This window comes from Dipodomys spectabilis, unplaced genomic scaffold, assembly GCF_019054845.1.
Source record: "Dipodomys spectabilis isolate Male_0828 unplaced genomic scaffold, ASM1905484v1 ptg000436l, whole genome shotgun sequence".
Lineage (NCBI taxonomy): Eukaryota > Metazoa > Chordata > Mammalia > Rodentia > Heteromyidae > Dipodomys > Dipodomys spectabilis.
This window is the reverse complement of record NW_024871113.1, coordinates 2,696,267-2,717,639: the sequence shown is the minus strand read 5'-3', so window position 1 is coordinate 2,717,639 and position 21,373 is coordinate 2,696,267. Positions and strand designations below refer to the sequence as shown.

At 37.0% G+C, this 21,373-nt stretch overlaps 1 protein-coding gene across 3 annotated transcripts in view; it reads left to right on the top strand.

Annotated features, from left to right (window-relative positions):
* Nucleotides 1-21,373, top strand: part of Mapk10 (mitogen-activated protein kinase 10) — a 317,866-nt gene that overhangs the window by 260,951 nt on the left and 35,542 nt on the right. For all 3 annotated transcript variants that reach the window (XM_042668407.1, XM_042668409.1, XM_042668408.1), the window contains one exon: nucleotides 229-353. In XM_042668407.1, coding sequence (XP_042524341.1) covers nucleotides 229-353 — 125 coding nt within the window. The remainder of the gene's footprint in view (nucleotides 1-228; nucleotides 354-21,373) is intronic.

Sequence of the window (21,373 nt, the reverse complement as noted above, 5' to 3'; positions counted from 1 at the left end):
CCTTGATAAATGTGACTTTAAATTCTAGTGAATAATTCATCTCACATACTCATACCTAGAACCCTTAACAAGTCCCAAATGATTTCTTTTGCAGAACATTAAAAAATTTACTGTGCTTTGAAAGAAGTTAATAGTCCGTTCTTTGTTTTCTTAGTTTCCTCTCCATTTAACAAATTTCCTTGTCCAAATACAAATCTCACTCATTGTTTTTCTCATCTATTGTTTCAGCCAGCCAAGCCAGGGACTTGTTGTCAAAGATGCTAGTGATTGACCCAGCCAAAAGGATATCCGTGGATGATGCCTTACAGCATCCGTACATCAATGTGTGGTACGACCCTGCTGAGGTGGAAGCGGTAAGGTTCAGGTTCATTTTACTTTCGGTTCATGAACAAACCGAACAAATCTAGGCTCAGAAAACTTGAAAGGCTATTATTGACCTTTTCTCAACCTACATTTTAAAAGCATTTCTTTTTCAGAACTTCCTGTGAAAGGGGCAATTTAGTGTAAACTTTAGATGTCATGATGTACTGCTATGCGTTTCTGTTAACAATTATGTCTCCTCCAATGCATTTCTCTTTAAAACTTTGATTTTATTTCCTTGCTACTTTGCTTTGATTTCCTTGCTAAGACACTTGCTACTAGCACCATGTGATTCTTAAGAATATTTCAGGTAGAGAGCTTTTATCAGACAATTGGTGACTTTGTGAAATTGCAGGAACTAGACTTGAAAAAGTGGGTATTTCAAAGAGGACATTATTTTTCAGGCGACTGTTGAATATCCTTGGTATCTGTCTTTGTGTTAAATCCAGACATGATTTAAGAATCTTCTTAGGGCCGAGTGCCGGTGGCTCACGCCTGTAATCCTAGTTACTCAGGAGGCAGAGATCTGAGGATCGCGGTTCAAAGGCTGCCCAGGCAGGAAAGTCTATGAGACTCTTATCTCCAATAAACTACCAGAAAACCAGAAGTAGCGCTGTGGCTTATGTGGTAAAGCGCTCGCCTTGAGCTGAAATGCTGAGGGACAGTGCCCAGGCCCAGAGTTCAAGCCCAATGACCGACAAAAAGAAAGAAAGAAAAAAGAATCTTCTCAGAAGCCTATTTTTATTTTCAAAATATTTCTCAACCTTTTACTTCTTTTTCTTTTTATTGCGAAAATACTGTACAGAGGGGTTACTATTACATGGGCAAGATAATGAATACATTTCTAATCAAGCATTGTAGCCTCCTCCTTTGTTTCCCCTTCCCATCCTCTCCCTGTCCCCCCACTGAATTCCTCCTCCCCCAGCCCTGCACCAAAGTTGTAAAGTTCGTTTTCGACATAACATCTTATACATCTCATTGTTGCAATGGGTCCACTTGTATCCCTATTTAAACGATTTGTTTTTCTCCTTCCCCTCTACAAATTATACCGACATCAAATATAGTGAGAGCAGGGGTATATTGTGTGTGGGGGGGGAACATACAAAGCAACAAAGAAATAATCTTATAAATGTGTTAGAAACAATCGCATGAAAGAAAAAAGAACATTTGAATACATATCTTAGGGTTCATGTCCTCCTTCTTTCTCTGTGTGGAGACAGGCTTAGGGCATTGGTCCTGTACATGTGTGTATAGACCTGTGCATGCATATTTTGTAAGCTTCCTGATGAGAAATATGTTTCTGTAAATGTTGCCAGCAGCAATGCTACTTTCATTTATAAAAATAAGAACTCAAATTCTTAAACACCTATGCTAAATTTTTTATTTGATTTAATATCATACTTCCATATTCACATTTGAATTTGTTCTTAATTCACTATTTTAAATACTGTTTGCTATTTTCTTCCCTATAACCCAGTTATTTTTTTTGAGGGGGGGGCCCGGTCGTGGGGCCTGAACTCTGGGCCTGGGTGCTGTCCCTCAGCTCTTCAGCTCAAGCCTAGCACTCTACCACTTGAGCCACAGCGCCACTTCCAGCTTTTTTTCTTTTTGCTTATGTGGTGTTGAGGAATCGAACCCAGGGCCTCATACATGCAAGGCAAGCGCTCTACCACTGAGCCACATTCCCAGCCCCCCAGTTATTTTTGTTTAACGATAGTTTGTTTGCTTCAGTGTGTCTTTCTCTGTTTCATTGGGTACTTGTCCATGTCAGAAGTGCTAGATTCAAACTTATAATTGCCATAACTTCATTCCTCACTGGAGAAGTGAGAGCTGAAGAATGAAGGTGAGGACCAGATAGCATTGAGCTTTACAGACACGTTATGCAGCAAGCTCATGGTCGGGAAAGAGTCCGATCATCAAACGGTGGGAAGCATTAGCAAAAGTTTTCTTAAGATGTGCTCACATAAGCAGTTTACACTGATGTTGACATTTCAATTTGTTTCAGGTTATCTTTTTAGTCACTTGATTTGATTCTTACAAAATCACATTACTACAACCACGTATTTCTGAGTTTGCAATGTTCTTACAATGAATATATTTTCTTATGGCTCAACTATAGAACCTCTTTTATCCAGTCTTTCATGCTTGGAAAATACTTTCAGAGACTTTCTTACGTAGAATAAAAGAATGAAGTATGAAGAAAAGAGAGAAGGATAAACATGTATCTAAAAATGTTCAGGACAAGAGTATTTTCTCTTATGACAGTCAAAAAATTGGGTTGTATTGGAAAATTAGATACACATAAGTTATTTGAAATTGTGACTCCTCATTTATTTTGATAGCCAAAATCATGTGGTATATTTATTTTTCTTCACATTTAATTTAATGTGTATAATCTGTTTTTAATGGATTGTGGAAGAGAGTTTAATTGGAGTCATAAAGTCTGCATTTGTAATTTACTTGCAACTATGTTGCCTATAAAAAATAGTTGCCTAGAGTCTGCAACAGCATATTATAATAATATCAATAGGTTTTAAAAGTTATTTTAGCATTTATGAATAACTCCTTTGAATAATGAAAAAATATAATTTAGAATTTTCTCAACAACTTCAATATTTTCTGAACAACTTCAGTATTTCTAAACCATTTCTTTTGAATTGCAATAAGAAGGGACACAGGAATTCAAGGGAAGGTTCTAATACAGCTAAAGATCTAGGAAAAGGGATCACGGAAGAATAAACATGGATTTAGATTCAAGAATGAGCTCATTGATTGTACAAGTGTAAAATTGTCTTCCATTGATAAATGTTTTAGTGAATCTTGATCCAAGAGCAAGAATAGTTTATTATTGTCTGAAATGCATTATAGAGGCCACACTAGAAACAAATATTGAAAGTGCTAGAAGTAGCAGTCAACTGTGCTTCCTACAATTTACAATTAATATCAGTTATTGCATGTGAAAATGCATTTAAAATAAAATGACCTTTCTTTACAGACTTATGGCAAGGCTACACATCACTCTGTGGAGTGATCTTGAACTCTGGGCCTGGGTGCTGTCCCTGAGCTCTTTAGCTCAAGGACAGTGCTCTACCACTTGAGTCAAAGTGCTACTTCCAGTTTTCTGGTGATTAATTGGAAATAAGAGTCTCAGGGACTTTCCTGCCCGGGCTGGTTTTAAACCTCGATCCTCAGATCTCAGCCTCCTGAGTAACTAGGATTACAGGGATGAGCCACCAGTGCCCAGCATTGCAAAATTCTTCATAATCCAATAAATAAAACTGTCAAACAATTAGAACTTCTCTGATTAGATGTTAGTAAGGAGATCCAACCTCAAAGAGCTTTTTTGTTTATGGTACTGGGATTTGAACTCAAGGCCTCATGCTTGGTAGGCTAGCATGCTACCATTTGAGCCACACTTCCATCCCTGGGTTTTGCTGGTCATTTTGGAGATGGAATCCAGTGAACTTTTCTTCTCAGGCTGGTCTCAGACTGTTATATTCCAGATCTCAGTCTCTTGAATAGCTAGGATTATGGGTATAAACCTCTGATGTCCAGCTCTCAAACAACTTTTAAGTAACACACTGATGTTAGGGAGGGAAGAAAATTGAAAATGAGAGAAAAGAAGAGTAAGTTTCATTGGAGGGTGACAGAGGTAAATGGACAGGGAATAAAGGGGAAATTGCATGTCAACCTGGTGTCTCAGAAGTAGCAAATAGTAGGAAATGTCATATGTACTAATCTATTCATTTCCAAAACTACTAAAATGCCAAAATCAAAAGAGAGGACCCTATGAAAATTTTCATAATTTTATGCAGGAAAATCAATCATGTTCACATAAAATTTAAAAATTTAAAATTTGGGTGTCAAGATTGTTAATTGACCTATCTGTGTAACAAAGCAGTGCATAAAATTTGGAAGTTATAAAGATCCTCAGATCTCAGCCTGAGTAGGTAGGATTGCAGACATGAGCTGCCAACACTTGGCTTTAGCTACTTCATTTTATATACTGTTGTATATCAAGCTTTAAATTGCATTGCTCGGGCTGGGAATGTGACTCAGTGATAGAGTGTCTGCCTAGCATGAATGAAGCCCTGGGATTGATTCCTCAATACTACACAAAAAAGAAAAAGCCAGAAGCAAGGCTGTGACTCAAAGGTAGAGCACTAGACTTAAGCACAGAGAGGCTCAGGGTCAGAGCACAGGCCCCAAGTTCAAGCCCCAGGACTGGCAAAAATTAATTAAAAATAAATAAATAGCTCAAAGATTTTATATGTTAATGAATTTTTGTTTATTTAACTTATTGATAATTGAGATCAATATATTGAAATTTTTCAAAAAGATAAAAATGAAGTTGTAACTATTCAAATTATTCACCAGGTCTCCAAATAGTGCTCAGAATGACACAAGTGCATGTCTAAAAGAGAGCCCAAAGGTTACATTAATTTCCAAGGTGTTCTAATGTGGTTCATATCACAGACAACTTCAATTTGTATGAGCTGTTTATGGTTTGCTTTATATTTCGGTATGCTTACAGCTGCCTTGCATTTAGTGAAGTTTATTCACCTTCTGCAACTCAATTTCCTTAGCTACCAAGCTTTTGTCTTTAGAAATTGTATTCCATGAGTAGAGTATGTAATTAAAACAGCTTGGTACTGACACAAGAACAAACCTCAGGACCAATGGAATAGAATTGAAAAACCGAGAAATGATCCTACAGATGTATAGTCATCTAATCTTCGCTAAGGGAGCAAAAAAAGAAAAGAATGGAAGAAAGACAGCCTCTTCAGTAAATGGTGCTGGCAAAATTGGTTAACTACTTGTAGAAAACTAAAGCTAGATCCTTATATATCACCCTGCAACAGAATCAACTCCAAATGGATCAAAGACCTTGGAGTCAAAGTGGACGCCCTGAAAACATTACAGGATGGAATAGGAGAAACCCTAGGTCTCCTTGGCACAGGCTGAAATTTTCTTAATAGAGACCCAGAAACACAACAAATCAAAGAAAGGTTGGATAAATGGGATTGAATGAAGCTGCAGAGCTTCTGCATGGCAAAGAACATAGATAGCAAGATCAATAGAAAGCCCATGGACTGGGAGAAGATCTTCACTAGCCATACGACGGAAAAGGGTCTCATATCTAAAATATACCTGGAACTCAAAAAATTAAATCCCCCAACAACAAATCCTCAAAGAAACTACTGCTCAATAAATAAATAGGCTAAAGACTTAAACTTCTCTGAAGAGGAAAGAAGGATGGCCAATAGACACATGAAGAAATGCTCAACCTCTCTAGCCATAAAAGAAATGCAAATCAAAGCAACATTGTGATACCACCTCACCCCAGTTAGAATGGCTATAATCAAGAACTCTAATAACAACAGATGCTGGAGGGGATGTGGCCAGAAAGGGAACCTTACTGCATTGTTGGTGGGAGTGTAAACTTGTTCAACCACTTTGGAAAGTAGTATGGAGGTTCCTCAAAAGACTCCACATAAAGCTCCCTTATGACCCAGCAATCCCACTTTTGGGCATTTACCCAAATGATCACAAACAAGACCATACTAAAGCTCCCAGCACAACTATGTTTACTGCAGTATTATTTACCATAGCTAAGATATGGAACCAACGCAGATGCCCCTCAGTAGATGAATGGATCAAGAAAATGTGGTATATATACACAATAGAATGCTATGCCTCCATCAGAAAGAATGACACCACCTCATTTGTTAGGAAATGGAAAGACTTGGAAAAAATTATATTAAGTGAAGTAAGCCAAGTCCAAAGAAACATAGGTCCCATGGTTTCCCTTATTTGCCATAACTAGTATATGTCTGAGACAAGCAGAAAAGGTCAGATAAGTTGATGTTAGGCGAAATGAACCCCAAGATAAGGATTCAAATGGTTTTTCTTTCTTGTGATAAGATGATTTATTTGTTGTTTTGTATGTCCCTCCACCACAGTATAACCCCTGCTTTCACTGTATTTGATGTTGGCATAATTTGTGGAGGGGAAGAGAAAGAGCAAATTGTTTAAATAGGGATACAGGTGGACCCATTGCAACAATGAGATGTACAAGTCGTTATGTCCAAAAACAAACTTTACAACTTTGGCCTGGGGAGGGGGTTGCGGGGGTAGAGGGGAGAGATGAGAAAGGATGGGAAGGGGAAACAAAGGAGGAGGCAACAATGCGTGATAAGAAATGTACTCATTACCTTGCTGGTGTAATTGTAACCCCTCTGTATGGTATTTTCACAATAAAAAAAAGAAATTGTATTCTATGAATTTAAAGCATTCATGTTCATGAAGTGCCCAGCACCCTTGTTGGCAATCAGAGAGATCAGACATATTGTTATTATGTACTTTCTTAATTGTCCTTACTGTGTTGAGCTTCACATGCAAAATGTTACTGTTAATATTTTTTATTTATTTATTTATTTAATTTTAATTTTAATTTTTGTGAATACACTGTACAGAGGGGTTACAATTACATGGGCAAGATAATGAGTACATTTCTTATCAAGCATTGCAGCCTCCTCCTTTGTTTACCCTTCACATCCCTTCCCAGCCTCCCCCCCCCCCCGTCCCCCCCCCCCACCCCCCCTCCCACCAAAGTTGTAAAGTTCGTTTTCGACATGACAATTTGTACTTCTCATTGTTGCAACAGGTCCACCTGTATCCTTAAACGACTTGTTTTTCCCCATCTCCTCCACAAATTATACCGACATCAAATACAGTGAAAGCAGGGGTTATACTGTGGGGGACGGACATACAAAGCAATGAAGAAATAATCTTATAAATGCGTTAGAAACAAATACATGAAAGAAGAACATTTAAATACATATCTAAGGGTTCATTTTCCTAACATCACATTATCTGACCTTTTCTGCTTGACTCATACATATACTAGATATATTGGCACTGGTGAGAAAAGATCGGCTGGAGAAGAAATCGTCTAAGATTTTTGAGTTAATTGTTGAAAATGATATTGTTTCTTAAAATCTTATCATGTTGATTTTGTTTTGCTGTTATTTGATGTATACCCACATATAATGTTGTCAAGTATAGGACAGTCCATCTATAGTAGTTAAAACTTAAAGAAAACAAACACTTCATGACTCTTCATTGTAGCTCTTTTTACTTTTAGGAAGCTTGGGATATTCACGACTCCTTGGGTGCCTGTTGGAGAGCAGTATAGAAGCAATGCATTGAGGAAAAGCTTTTGTTTTGCATCCCTGAAGATATGAGATAAAAGGGATGAGTGAACCCCATACTAAGAATGTGGTGACTCGGTACATTTTAGGGCACACAGGAAGGAACTTAAGGGGAATATAAAATAAAATCAAATATTTGTAGAGCACAATTTCATTCCTGTTAAAACTTTGGAATACCATAAGAAAATTCATAAATATAGGAATCATTTGACAGGTTTATAATAAATTTACATATGATAAATAAGAGGCTCAAAGTAATCATTATAAGGGAGCAGCCAACTAAAATGTAAAGCCAGAGCATATATCTTGATTCTTTATTTTTGGAAATGATATGGTTTGTATTCGGGGCCTAGCATTTGCTAGGCAAGCTCTCTAATACTTCAGATGCTCCTAGCACTTTTGCTATGTTTTTAGATAGGTTAGATAGGTGTTGAACTTTTGTCTTGTATCTTGCGCCACAATCCTCCTACCTCTGTATTTCATTTTAATAACTGCAATTACAGGTTTGTGCCATTAAGGGGAGACCTCACTAAATGCTTTTCCTGGATCGATTTTGAGCTCTAATCCTCCTATCTCCACCTTGCAAGTGGCTAGGACGATGGACAAGTTCCACCACATCCAGCCATTGATTTCTCAATTTTGGTTAAAAAAAGAAAGGATCAAGATCTCACATTGGAACTCCAAGAGTTTGATGTGTACTAGGTGATAATCTTCATGCAGCAATGATCAATGAGATAGATCAATGTGTCAAAGCCTCTGTCTCAGCAAGGCTCAGGTATAATTCATAATGACTGAAATGCAACACTGTGAATCTGTACAGAGAGGCAGGTTGGGCAGGTATGGACTCTGTTCTTGAGAATTCTGCTTTCTAGTGGGTAAATGCAGGTACTTTAGAACCCAGAAGAGGGGGAGAAGGCCAAATAGGAACTTCTGTTCATCAGCTGAGACTTTCAGAAAAGAAAGCTAGAATAGAAGCTGGAAATGGGCTGTAATGTAGACTGAAGAGAGATACCCTAGACTAGACTAAGGGAAATGGAGTAATGCAACCGAATTGAGTGAGGGTTAATAGGGGAACAAAACCAGGGCTGAACCTGCTTATTTTTTCTTATCTTATTCAAGATTATTTTGGGAATTGGGTTAGCTAGGGAAAATTTAATTTACCTATACTACCTATTTTCAGTTAAACAATCTGACCTTTGGATTTCCAGTAAGAACATAACCTGGGAAGCAGTAATACTGACATGTATTAATGCTGAAGTTCCATTAAAATAAACACTCAGCAAGTGTAAGCCTAGAAGGTCATCAATGTTGTACATTTACTGTTTTGTTTATAACCTAAGTAATTAGTGTAGTCTTAAGTGCTTTATTGATGTTATTCCTTACAATTTTATCACTTTAGCACTGTTAGTGTTTCCTATAGTAAAAAAATTTAAGAACAAGTTATACTGACTACATAAAGCTATTTTATTACACATTCACCATAAACTTTCATGCCCTTTAAGCAGAGTTATTCTGACATTATTTTCACTATCTCTTGTCTGCTATTCAATCTAACTGGATATTATCAAAGAGAGATCAAGGAAGAGATGACTAGCCATGCAGGGAATATGCAGTACTTTCAATCTCATGCCATGAACATGTAAATGTTAATATTACATATGTCCACAACTCTGTTCAAAGTAAATCTTAGATGAGAGCTAAGAGAGCAGCAGAAAATAGTTTCATGCTGTAACTCAGCAAAGGTTCATAATCAAAATATCAACTCTACAATTGTGATTTGCTACATAGTCACAATGTCAAACAAACCATGGTAAGGTAAAAAGTAATACAGATGGGCATAGGATCAGTGAAACTAGAAAAGAGAATCAGAATCCTATGGTCAAAGTACACCAGGTTCCAGAATTTGATTAGAGTCATCTAGAGTCAGAGGTAATGCAGGTATGTGGACAAATAAGACAAATAAGCCAGTTAAGACCATGTGAGCTGTCAGAAGAGACATTCACCTCAGATCAGAGCAGTTGGAGCAGATGCAAGCGTAATGATCATTTAAACAGTGAAGAGAAGAATATTCCCAGAATGCAGTGCCAATCAAAAATAGATATACTTGGACCAGTCAAGATTAGCAAAAATAGGTAGCTATGACCAAGTAAAAAAATGAGGTTGTGAACTGGGGTCCAGGATTGGGAAGTGATAGTCTTGCAATGAGAGTTGTAGTCAAAGACATAAGGATAATTCACCAATTTATGGAGAAAGGGGTGGGGGAAAAGACCTAGATTTTCCTCCCATCTTCTAGTACTACCTGCCTGCTGTTGGCTGAGAACACAGGTGCCTGGGAAATGCAACCTGAAGGAGTCAGTGCCCTGAGATGTAGACCAGAGGAGAAGGAAGGGTGAATGAGGAGAATGCCCCCTGGGGATTGGGCTGGCACCAGCTTAGTCATATTTTCCTATTTACAACTTTGAGATCCCTATGTAAAAGAAACATACCCAAAGAACTGAGCATATGTACCCTGGAGAGAAGACTCAGGAAGTCAAGAGAGATGAGCAGGGATCTCATTCAGTCCTAAAAAAAAATTACCAGTAGTAACTACTTTTTTTCATGAGCTTTATGATTTCTTACCACAAAATATTAACTTGATAGCCTCTGCACAAGAGCATTTGTCATAGGGGATTCCATTGACTGTGTGTACTTTCTTCTTTTCACTTGCTGATGCCTGTCTTTCAGCTTGTTGTAGAGCTCAAGAGGAGCCTATAAAATTGTTGACCAATGTTGTACAACAGGTGTGTTTGGGAAAGTAAAAGGATCAGCTGTTTGCCTTTAGGTTACTTTAATTCTACTCTTGAAAGACCCTAGTCCCCTAGGATACTTTCATCAATGAGAGGGCGCCCCAGAAAACTCAGACTCCAGGCCGGGAGATGCAGTAAGCAAGAGGAGTTTATTTGACGTTTGCGCAAACAGACTCTCTGTCCCGAGCAGACAGGGAGCCCGGAGCAGCGGTTACAAGCCTTTTTAAGGCAAAAACCACAAGATTAACGCATAACACAAAGCATCCCATGATTGGTCCATTTAAAGGTCACCATATACACCAACAATCACTTTGCCACATGGGAAATTATGTAACACTCTTTGTAAAATGACTGGCCCATGGTTGGTCTAAGGGGGGGTTTACATGGTTACAGGCCTATGATTGGTTGACATTTGGCTTAGCTTGTGGTCTTGCCAGGTGGTCGTTATCTCAAGGTCCTGTCTGGGGAATTTCTAAATGGCAAATGAGGAACACGTACTGTCTGTTTTTTATCTACGACCACTGACCTTGTCCTGGGGCCGGCATCTGGTCCCTGAAACTTCTTAACTCATTTCTGGGAAGGGAAGGGTCAATGCTAGTGTAAGCAAGTTTACAGAAGCAGAATCAGCAGTTAGCAAGTTAGTAATAGTAATGGTCAATTTTTAATCTTTCACTCTTAGTCTTCCAAGTAGTTAAAATGCACTAGCAAAGAGTTTTCTTTCCTTCTTTCTTTCTCTCTTTATCTTTCTTTCTCTTTTCTTTCTTTCTCTTTATGTCCCTCTCGCTTCCTTCCTTCCTTCCTTCCTTCCTTCCTTTCCTTCCCTCCCTTCCTCTCTTTCTCTCTTTCCTTCCTTCCTTCCTTCCTTCCTTCCTTCCTTCCTTCCTTTCTTTCTTTCTTTCTTTCTTTCTTTCTTTCTTTCTTTCTTTCTTTCTTTCTTTCTTTCTTTCTTTCTTTCTTTCTTTCTTTTTTTCTTTCTTCCTTCCTTCCTTCCTTCTTCTTTTCTTGTCTCTCATGGGGCTTGAACTCTGGGCCTGGGTGCTGTCCCTCAGCTCTTCAGCTCAAGGTGAGTGCTCTACCACTTGAGCCACAGTGCCACTTTCAGTTTTCTGGTGGTCAATTGTAGATAAGAGTCTAATGGACTTTACTGCCCAGGCTGGCTTTGAACTGCAGATCTCAGATCTCAGCCTCCTGAATAGTTAGGATTACAGTTATGAGCCACTGCTGCCTAGATTCATTCTTTCTTCTTAGTCACCTGTTTTTTCTTCTTCTTTGTCTTTCCTTCACTTCTTTGTCTTTCCTCTTTTTTTTTTTTTAAATCCAACTCCTACACAGCCACTTATGAAAGCTTTGAGAATTTGTTAGCAATTTAGTATTTGCTCACTGGGTTTATAAATATTAACAAAAACCAAACATTGTTCTGTAGCTGATGATGATTCAGCAGTGAATTTAAAAGCAAAGAACAAAAACCAAGTTTCTGCTCTTGGTAGGTTTCTATTCAGTTAATAGCCAGTGGAAATTTTTACAGAATTCAAACTTTGGTCACTTATTATCTCCTGAAGAAACTCTTCCAAATGTGGATTGCCTGTATTATTTGATTATTTAACTTGCTTAATGTATGATTTCCTGAATGGAAGGATCCTGAATTCTTTTTCCTCTTTCAATGTGATTCAACTAGAACTAAATTGCAGTGTGAATTCTCCAATCTTCAAGCAGATGTGCATCACCTGTTTTGAATTATAACAAATGATGGTCCTCTATCTCTAGCTACAGTTCTTTTCTTTCTTTCTTTGGTCAGCTGTGGAGCCTGAACTCTGGGCCTGGGCACTGTCTCTCAGCTCTTCAGCTCATGGCTAGTGCTCTACCACTTGAGCCACAGTGTCACTTCCGGCTTTTTCTGCCTATGTGGTGTTGAGAAATCGAACCCAGGGCCTCATGCATGCTAAGCAAGCATTCTAACACTGAGCCACCTTCCAAGCTCCTCTAACTGCAGTTCTTAACTATTTACCTCTGAAAACCAAACACTGATCTGACCAGACTTAGCTAACTGAAATGCATGGAATATTATTAATAATCAAAGAATCATAAAGTTGCTAAGTATTGAAATGATGAAATTTACAGCTTACAGATTCATCTATAGACATATTGACTACCTGAATCTTTGAAATACAAATTCAAATGGTTGAGGGTAGTGATAGGAATTATTCTCTTTCATTATTGCTACTTGCTTTTAATTCTCTTGAATATATTTTCATAGTAAAAGCCAACATCTTTTGTTTATAAATATGTTTCTTGCACTATTAAATCTACTTCACGAATGAGTTAAATTTTAATTGTTTCTATCTTTACTGTGGCTGGTTATCTTCTTGTCTCATAAGAAATTCTTAAACAATGACAAAGAATAGAGTTGTAAATGTATATAGTTATACATGTATGCAACACATTTTGATGGACTCAATGTGTATGAACTTATGAATGATAAGGAAAATAGGAGTTAAATGACTATGAACTTAAACCATCTAGCATGTAAACAGTTCATCAGAAGCGTCTCCTTATTTAAGACCAGCTACTGAGTGAAATATACATATACTTCATTCAAATATTGTAGAAGGCTGTTACCAAAAAGTGGGTCTGAGTATAGCGTTGTGTGTAAACAGGAACTATCTGGAAGAGACGATTTAAATGAGTTATAAATAAAAACAGCTCTCTGTACAGACTCTTCCATAGGGAGGAAGGGATTATAGTCTTTATAATTAGTATTTTCCTTTGATGAGTAATATAAAAAGGTTAAGACATGTCCTACAGACAGCTTCTGAATAATTCATCCCTCTGAAACTATAAAAGTCTTCTTTTTATTTTCTGATTTCTCCCACAGAATGCAAACACACATACTTAAGACATTGAGCAGAATTATTTATTTTTGCCATTCAGGTGTTTGAGAAAAATATCAGTTTGTACAGGAAGTAACGATTAGTAGTAAATAACATGTATTGACTATTTGAGCAAATCATTTAAGCAAATATTTTAAAATAGAAACTATAAAACTTGAATTATTTAAGGAATTTTATTTTGTATAAAATTTTAAATTGTATTAAAGAAAATTCCTATGTCATCAAAATGAAAATGAAAACTTGTTTCTCTTTAACCATTAATGAGTAGAATGAGCCTCTTTAGTCTTTCCAGTAAAGGAAAGGACTATTCAGTGCCCAATCTTTCTTTAATTATTTTTTTTCTTTTATTCCTTCTTTCTTTCTTTTTATGCTACTTCTGGGGCTTAGACCCAGGGCCTGGACACTGTCGCTGAGCACTCTGCCAAGCTTAGCACTCTACCATTTGAACCCCACAGCTCCACTTCTGACTTTTAGTGCCTAATTTGAGATAAGAGTCTCACAGACTTTCCATACCCAGGCTGGCTTCAAACCGCGATTCTCAGAGCTCAGCCTCCTGAGTAGAGAGGATTATAGGGGTGATCCACTGGAGGTTTTTTTGCTTCTTGAAATAATGTGTACCACTTTTAGGAAGTATTAAAAATTCCTTTAAATTTCTTTAGATCCTCCGAATCATGCTTAGTACCTTGGATTTCAATTTAGAAAACTCATAAAGAGTTCTTTCCTTTATATTTGTGACTAGACATATCATTATATTTGATAAATCACATCATTGGGATTTTTCAGGGAAGTCCCAGCTGGAGCTTTTGTAAAGTGACTTATTTTCAACAAGATTTCTCAGATTGCTTCTGGGATTTTAAAACCTCAAATACAAATGAAATCTAACTTACCTTCAGTATTTTCAGAAAGAGGACAATCTACTTCATTTTAGATTAAGGAAAAGAATAATTACATCAAGTATTTCACATATTAATGGTTTTGATTACCGTTGTGTGTTACACTATTTGTTGCATGTTTCAAACTTAGACCTCATTTTTATTATTTCCAAAGTGCTCATCACTTGTTTTGTCTGTAATGTGTGCGCATGTCATGGATGACCTTCTGCTTTGCAATAGAAAGAGGAGGCAGTCACTGAGTGCTGAGAGATGCTGTAATGTGAAACATCATATTCTCTTCTCTCCAATCTCCTCCACTTAGATTCTGTTTTGCAGACTGAATGTTCCTAGGAGTTCTCTTAAATGTGATTTGTTTTGCTCACATGGAGTTAATAATCTGGCTGAATCCTTCTCTCAGCTGTTCTTTCCATCTGTCCTGACACTAGACTACCTCTCTGAGTCTTATGATTTCTTCTTATTGCAGCATGCATCATGCTATGCAAAAGCTAATGTGTCACCCTGGCAGGCTTAATTTGAGAAATAGTTCAGTGCCATCTATCTGTCACAGAAGGCCCTTTTAGTAGGGAGCTGAACTCTAAGCTTGTTCAACTCAGAATGTATATAAATTTAGAAATAAGTAGAGAGAGAAATGAGCTACAATGGATATGAATTTGATGTAGTCTAATTATGTGTTCATAATTAGGGAGAGCAGTTCATATTTTGTAGTTCTCATTTGGTTGGCAAAAGTTAAATCAATGTCTGTAATTCCTAATATCTGCCATTTGCAGAATTCTAAAATTTCCATCTGTTCAGGCTGGTGTGTTCCTTCAGTGGCAAAATGTGAGCAATTTACTAATTGCTTCAAGAGAAAATATAACTTCATTACATTTTGCAGCCCAGTGCCTCATGTGTTAAAGTGAAGATATCTTTTGAATCATGTTTGGATTGTTTTGATGTCATGTACTATGTTGGTGGGAACATGTCAAAATGTTTGTTGCAGATAGATTTAGCCACCTGCTTTTGTGGGACTGGGCGGGGGGCGCTTTCCCTCATGTCTTATCACAGGAATATGCACTTTTCACTCATAGGAAGGGCTGAGTTCCTAATTTTAGCAGATTTTTCTACTGCACAGAATCATCTTGATTTCGATTCAGTTTCAGAATCTATCAAATAAAAAGGTTCTGGATGGGCACTGGTGATAAACACCTTTAATTCTAGCTACTCAGAAGGCTGAGAGCTGAGGATTGAGGTTTGAAGCCAACCCAGGCAGGAAAGTCCATAAGAGTCTTACCTTCTGTCCTGTGGATGTGGACAGAAGGGAACCTTACTGCATTGCTGGTGGGAGTGTAAATTTCTTCAACCACTTTGAAAAGCAGGATGGAGGTTCCTGAAAAGACTCCACATAGAGCTCCCCTATGACCCAGCAATCCCACTTTTGGGCATTTACCCAAATGTTTACAAACAAGACCATACTAAAGCTACCAGCACAAGTATGTTTATTGCAGCATTATTTACCATAGCTAAGATATGGAACCAACCCAGATGCCCCTCAGTAGATGAATGGATCAAGAAAATGTGGTATATATACAAAATGGAATTCTATGCCTTCATCAGAAAGAATGACATTACCCCATTTGTTAGGAAATGGAAAGACTTGGAAAAAATTATATTAAGTGAAGTAAGCCAGGCCCAAAGAGACATAGGTCCCATGGTTTCCCTTATTTGCAATATCTAGTATATGTCTGAGTCAAGCAGATAAGGTGATGTTAGGGAAATGAACCCTAAGATAGATATGTATTCAAATACTTTTTTTCTTTCATTTGATTGTTTCTAACACATTTATAAGATTATTTCCTTGTTGCTTTGTTTGTCCCTCCCCCACAGTATAACCCCTGCTTTCACTGTATTTGATGCTGGTATAATTTGTGGAGGGGAAGAGGAAAAACAAATTGTTTAACTAGGGATACAGGTGGACCCATTGCAACAATGAGATGTACAAGTTGATATGTCGAAAACGAACTTTACAACTTTGGTGGGGCGGGGGAGGGCGGGGAGGATAGAAGGGATGGGAAAGGGAAACAAAGGAGGAGGCTACAATGCTTGATAAGAAATGTACTCATTATCTTGCCCATGTAATAGTAACCCCTCTGTACAGTATTTTCACAATAAAAAAATTTAAAAAAGAGTCTTATCTTCCCCAGTTAACTACCCAAAAAACTGCAAGTGGAAGTATGGCTCAAGTGGAAGAGTATTGCCTTGAACAAAAAAGCTCGGGGACAGAGCTCAGAACCTGAGATCAAGCCCCAGGACCAGCAAAAAAAACAAAAAAACCAATTAGAGCTGCAAATACTACTGACAATTTACTATTAGAGTACAGTAGTGATTGTTGACATAACTTAAGACTTTTAAAGCCTTTTTAGAAAAGTATAGTATATTCTCAAGGTAATTATCTATATTGAGAGATGCTTCTTTATCTTCAATATTTCCTACTGTTTTTACTATGGGAATGGAGAAGAGAGTAGCTGATAAATTAAAAATGTTTTCAATTTTTATTATTGTGATTTTTAAAAATTGATATGCAATTCGTTTGTTATGGTTCTAGACATCTTTCTTTATTATTATTACTATTATTGTGTGTGTGTGTGTGTGTGTGCTTCCATGTTGAGGCTTGAACTAAGGTGTCTGCATTCTCACTTCAGCTTTTTTCTCATTTGAGCCATACTATCACTTCTGACAATTCTGGTTAACTGGAGATGAGTATCTCACAGATTTTTTTTTTTTGCCTGAGCTATCTTCAAACTGTGGTCCTTAGATCTCCATGTGCTTAGTAGCTAGGATAAAAGATATGAGTCACTAGCACCTAGATCTAGATAACTTTAAAATGACATTTCCCTAAGAAATAGAAATCAACAGACATTGCCTAATGTTCAGGTAGCTAGCTTTTTTCCTGAGCTGTGAAGCTATCAAGGGTTTGCAACTGTTTTAGAGTGATAAGATTATTCTACAATGAACAACATCGGTTTCTTGAGAATGACAAATCAGCTTTCCTGATATCTGGCTTCCAGTTTGTTTTTTCCTAATTGATGACTTACTCCCTTTGCAATATTCATTTTTCTCTGCCATGTTTGTCTCTGAGGATTTTCCTGTTTCCTAAGAAAATGATTATGTTCAGCACTGCAACCAATGAACAACAAGAAAAATCCATTAAAGGGTTCTAATTTTTTTCTCTAGGAAGAAATCACAGGATTAAATTCATCAGCCATTATGTTCAGAAATCATCCTTATGGTTGGTTATGGTATCAAGGCTGGGAGCAAAAATAAGAAATTTTCCACTCTAGGAGAGAAGGGAAAATAATTTGAAAGCATAAACCTTAATGATGCTGAAAATGATTATTTGTGATCACATGAAAATAAAAAATGATCGCTCTTACACACTGTAGGATGTTTCTGTTGACTTATCTTTAGCACAGAAGCAAAACATAGAGATGAAGTGAGTGTGGCATCAGAACTGTACTCACAAACTGACATGGTGACTTGAAACCCTTTTGAACAACTACTTCAGGAAAATAATAATAAAAAGAACTGTAGTGACTTGTGTGTCAGGGAAGTTTGATGTATGGATAGAGAGAAAGTACCCATGAGCTTTAAATCATAGTAACCTTCGGAGGCAGGGAGGAGGCCGGATCTGAGCAGTCTTCCCTGGGGGTAGAACCATTACTTGGATCCTTCGGCCCCAGTTATATATGAGGGGAAGATTGAATGGAGCCATCCAAGGATGAGACTGAATACTGAAAAGGTTATACTTCTTTTTACAAGTCTATTCAAAGTTTATGGTCTTGTGCAGAGTATGCGCTCTAATAAAATTATTATGTGCCTTTCTAATGGCAAGAGGGTTCTAAGAATGGTAAAAATCTGTTCCATAACTTGCATCAGGTTTAAGATGAGACTCACAGGGTCTATTGTGGATTAGTGGCCCACAGCATCTTGTGAAAGAGAGTACCATTTGTTGTTCATGAAAAATATTTTTAAAGGATCACCAAAGGACCCTTCACCCCAGTTTCTAACTCTAGGGAGAATCTGATTTCCATTGTTGTGTGTAAGCGTGAAAATGGAACTTTCTAGGTTCCTCTGAAAGAAGTGAGGGATACAACAGATATGATACTCTTTTTTTTTGAAAATTTCTTAAATATGAGTTGTTTTTTTACTTAGTTCAGCAGAAAACAAATTTGTAGCTTTATTTCAAGACATATGTGCAAGAATGCTGTTTTCATTGTATAGCAATCTGTCACCACTTCTTGTTCTGAAACAGCTTGCTCATGTTCCTTGCTCTATTGTCTTATGATTCCTGATTAATCACAAAAAGGCTCATCCATAGCCAGAATTCTAACATATCCATACATAGACATCCTTAAGTAATGAGTCACTCCTCCACAATTGAATTTAAAATATAATTGCATATATTCTATCATAGAGAAACCAAGAGGTTTTAAACAATCAAAAAGGACAAATAATGACATAGAATCAGCGATGAGAACTATGTGACGTTCCTAGAACTTGAACTCAGGGCTAAAGGCTAGCGTTCTGCAACTTGAGCCACTATTCCACATGTGGCTTTTTTTAGTGATTAACTGGAGGTAAGAATCTCACAATTTTTCATGCCTTGGCTGGCTTCAAACTGCAATCCTCAAGTAGCTAAGATTACAGGCATGAGCACAGGTGCCTGGCTGGACTTAAAGATGTTTGCTGACATGGACAGATCCACTTGATTTTTTTTTTTACCTACATTTGTATCACTCTTCAACTAAGTATCCCCACTAAGGGCTGATTATTTCTAATGAAACAGGGATGTAGTTCTTGCTATTTAAAAGCCTATAATACCATACAGTTGGTAGTTATATAAATAAGAAGTCATAATCACTGTAGACAATTCTATGGAAAAGGAATAGCACGTACTACCAGAAGAAGAAAATAATGCAAAACCTATACTTTAGTAGATAGGCAAAGGCTGGGAGAGGAGAGAGATGTGAATGAATCTAGGTAACTGTAGGTTGATTGCATGTGACCAGAGGAGGAAATGACAACAGATGTGGATGGAGGTGGCAGACACCACAGCAGAACACATCTTTAAGTCAACCCTGTGATACTGGTTGGGGAATCAACGGTACAGGTTTTAATCAGGGAGTAACATAATAGGATTTGTGTTTCAGACAAATCTTTTTGTTTTCTGTTTGGTATGTTGGTGAATTTAGCAAAAGAGCATGCAGAAAGGTGAGGTGGCTGAGATAGAGCAAAGGTAAAAGAGACTTTAGCTGCAGTAGGCAGGATCATGGATACTTTGTGGCATAGTTGAATAAGCTACACTTGGACCCAGAAATGTCCTATCTAATGATGCATTAAGATGAAAAACATGAAAGTGCTCAAAACATTTGTGTGCTTTTGGGGCAGAAATGAAATATTTTACATCTAGCTGTGTTGAACTGTGTTATATATAAGAGAAATGGCATTGTCATTTCTTTCTTTCTGTCATGAATGGAAAAGCTCAATTAGAGTTATTTTCTTTCTAAATGAATGCTTTGCCTTAGGAAAATCCATTAGAATGGAACAGATTTGCAAACAGTAAAACGAGGAGGAAAGATAATTCATTGCATTTATATTTGTATTACATATGTAGTATATAAATATAGTTACTTATATATTTATATGGTATAAACTTATATTACATTTCTAGTATATAAATTCATTACATTTATATTTATATTACATTTATTTTAGTCTATACTTTGCTGTGATTGTGTCTGATTCCCAAACTTCTTTTCTTCCCCAGTACACTTGAGGGGCAACCATTAACTCATTGTCATCATTGGCTTTTCTATGCTTATTAAAGTGAAGAGTCTTTATGGGATGTGTAGGATATTTCTGGTCACATTACTGATTGAAAATAATCCCTTATCATCTGAGCCATTATATGGTCCTTGAATAAAGTAGAGTCTCAGATATATTAGAGTTAATAATACTTTTGAATTGTAGTCATATTGAATATTGAAGTATTCTTTTCTTTTATTTAATCTTTTCCTTGTTTTTTTTGTTCTGTATTACCCCATCTAAACGAACCCCATGACTATCTCTAGGTATCTGCCTTCCATTTTATAGGATATTAAAATTATTTTGCAAAGACACATAGCTTAAAGCCAAGGTTCTAAGCCAGTGCTCATTTTTATTGCATCATTTAAAAGCCTATTTTTCTTCATCAATAAGTATTTTAAATAACTTATATACCAACAAAATTTAAAAGAAGTGATTTACAATAATAACTTCTGTCATGTTTTCCTGATAATCATCTTCTGTGTAAATGCAGAAGATGAGTGCTTTCTTGTTTAAGGTGCTAAATGTATTGAATCTGCAGAGCAATGAGGGACGTTTCTTTTATTAACCGATCAACTGAAGTCTTTATTATTGAGTAAAGTATTTCATTAATCCAGAACCTGTCCAGTTGTAAACATTTCCAGAGAGATCAATGGTAGAATGAGAAAAATTAATATTTAAAATGATATAATCAGTATAAATTAACAGATATCTTAGAAGCTTTCTTAGAATTGAAACTCATTTAAGTTTGAGCTAAAATATGGTAGCATTCCTCTAAAGGTAAAAAAAAAAAATATTGAGACCGGTTTTCCTTAATAAAGTTTCTGATCTGTGGCTTGATTTCTATATTTTCTGTGGGTTTATACTCTGGGGCTACTCAGTGTTGTTAAGGGAGGAGAGTTATTTTCTATGGCTAAAGTCTGCAGAGTGACTAGTTATAACTTACGTATTGATGTAGGATTGCCAAAGACATCTTTTCTCTTGCTCATCTGGCTCCTGACTTGAGGCTGGAGGGCATTCGGTACAAATGGCAGATGGATTTCATAGCTGAATCAGCTGCTTCTTTCTAGCCCTTTTAAGAAGTGGCGCTGTAGCTCAAGTGGTAGAGTGCTTGCCTTGAGCTGAAGAGCTGAGGGACAGCGCCCAGGCCCAGAGTTCAAGCCTCCCGACCAACAAAAAAAAAAAAAAAAAGACTATCTTTCTAGCCCTTTTATAGCTCAGTTTTCCTTATAGCAGCTCAAAGAAACTGATGTGTTCTTTAGCCTTTGGAAAGAAGGTTTTACAGCAAAACCTATTGCTTCTCAGAATTTAACTTTTACTAAAGAAGCTTCTATGTGTGATTATCATATATGTACATAAGCATGTTTTACATGAAATGATTAGTTTTTGTG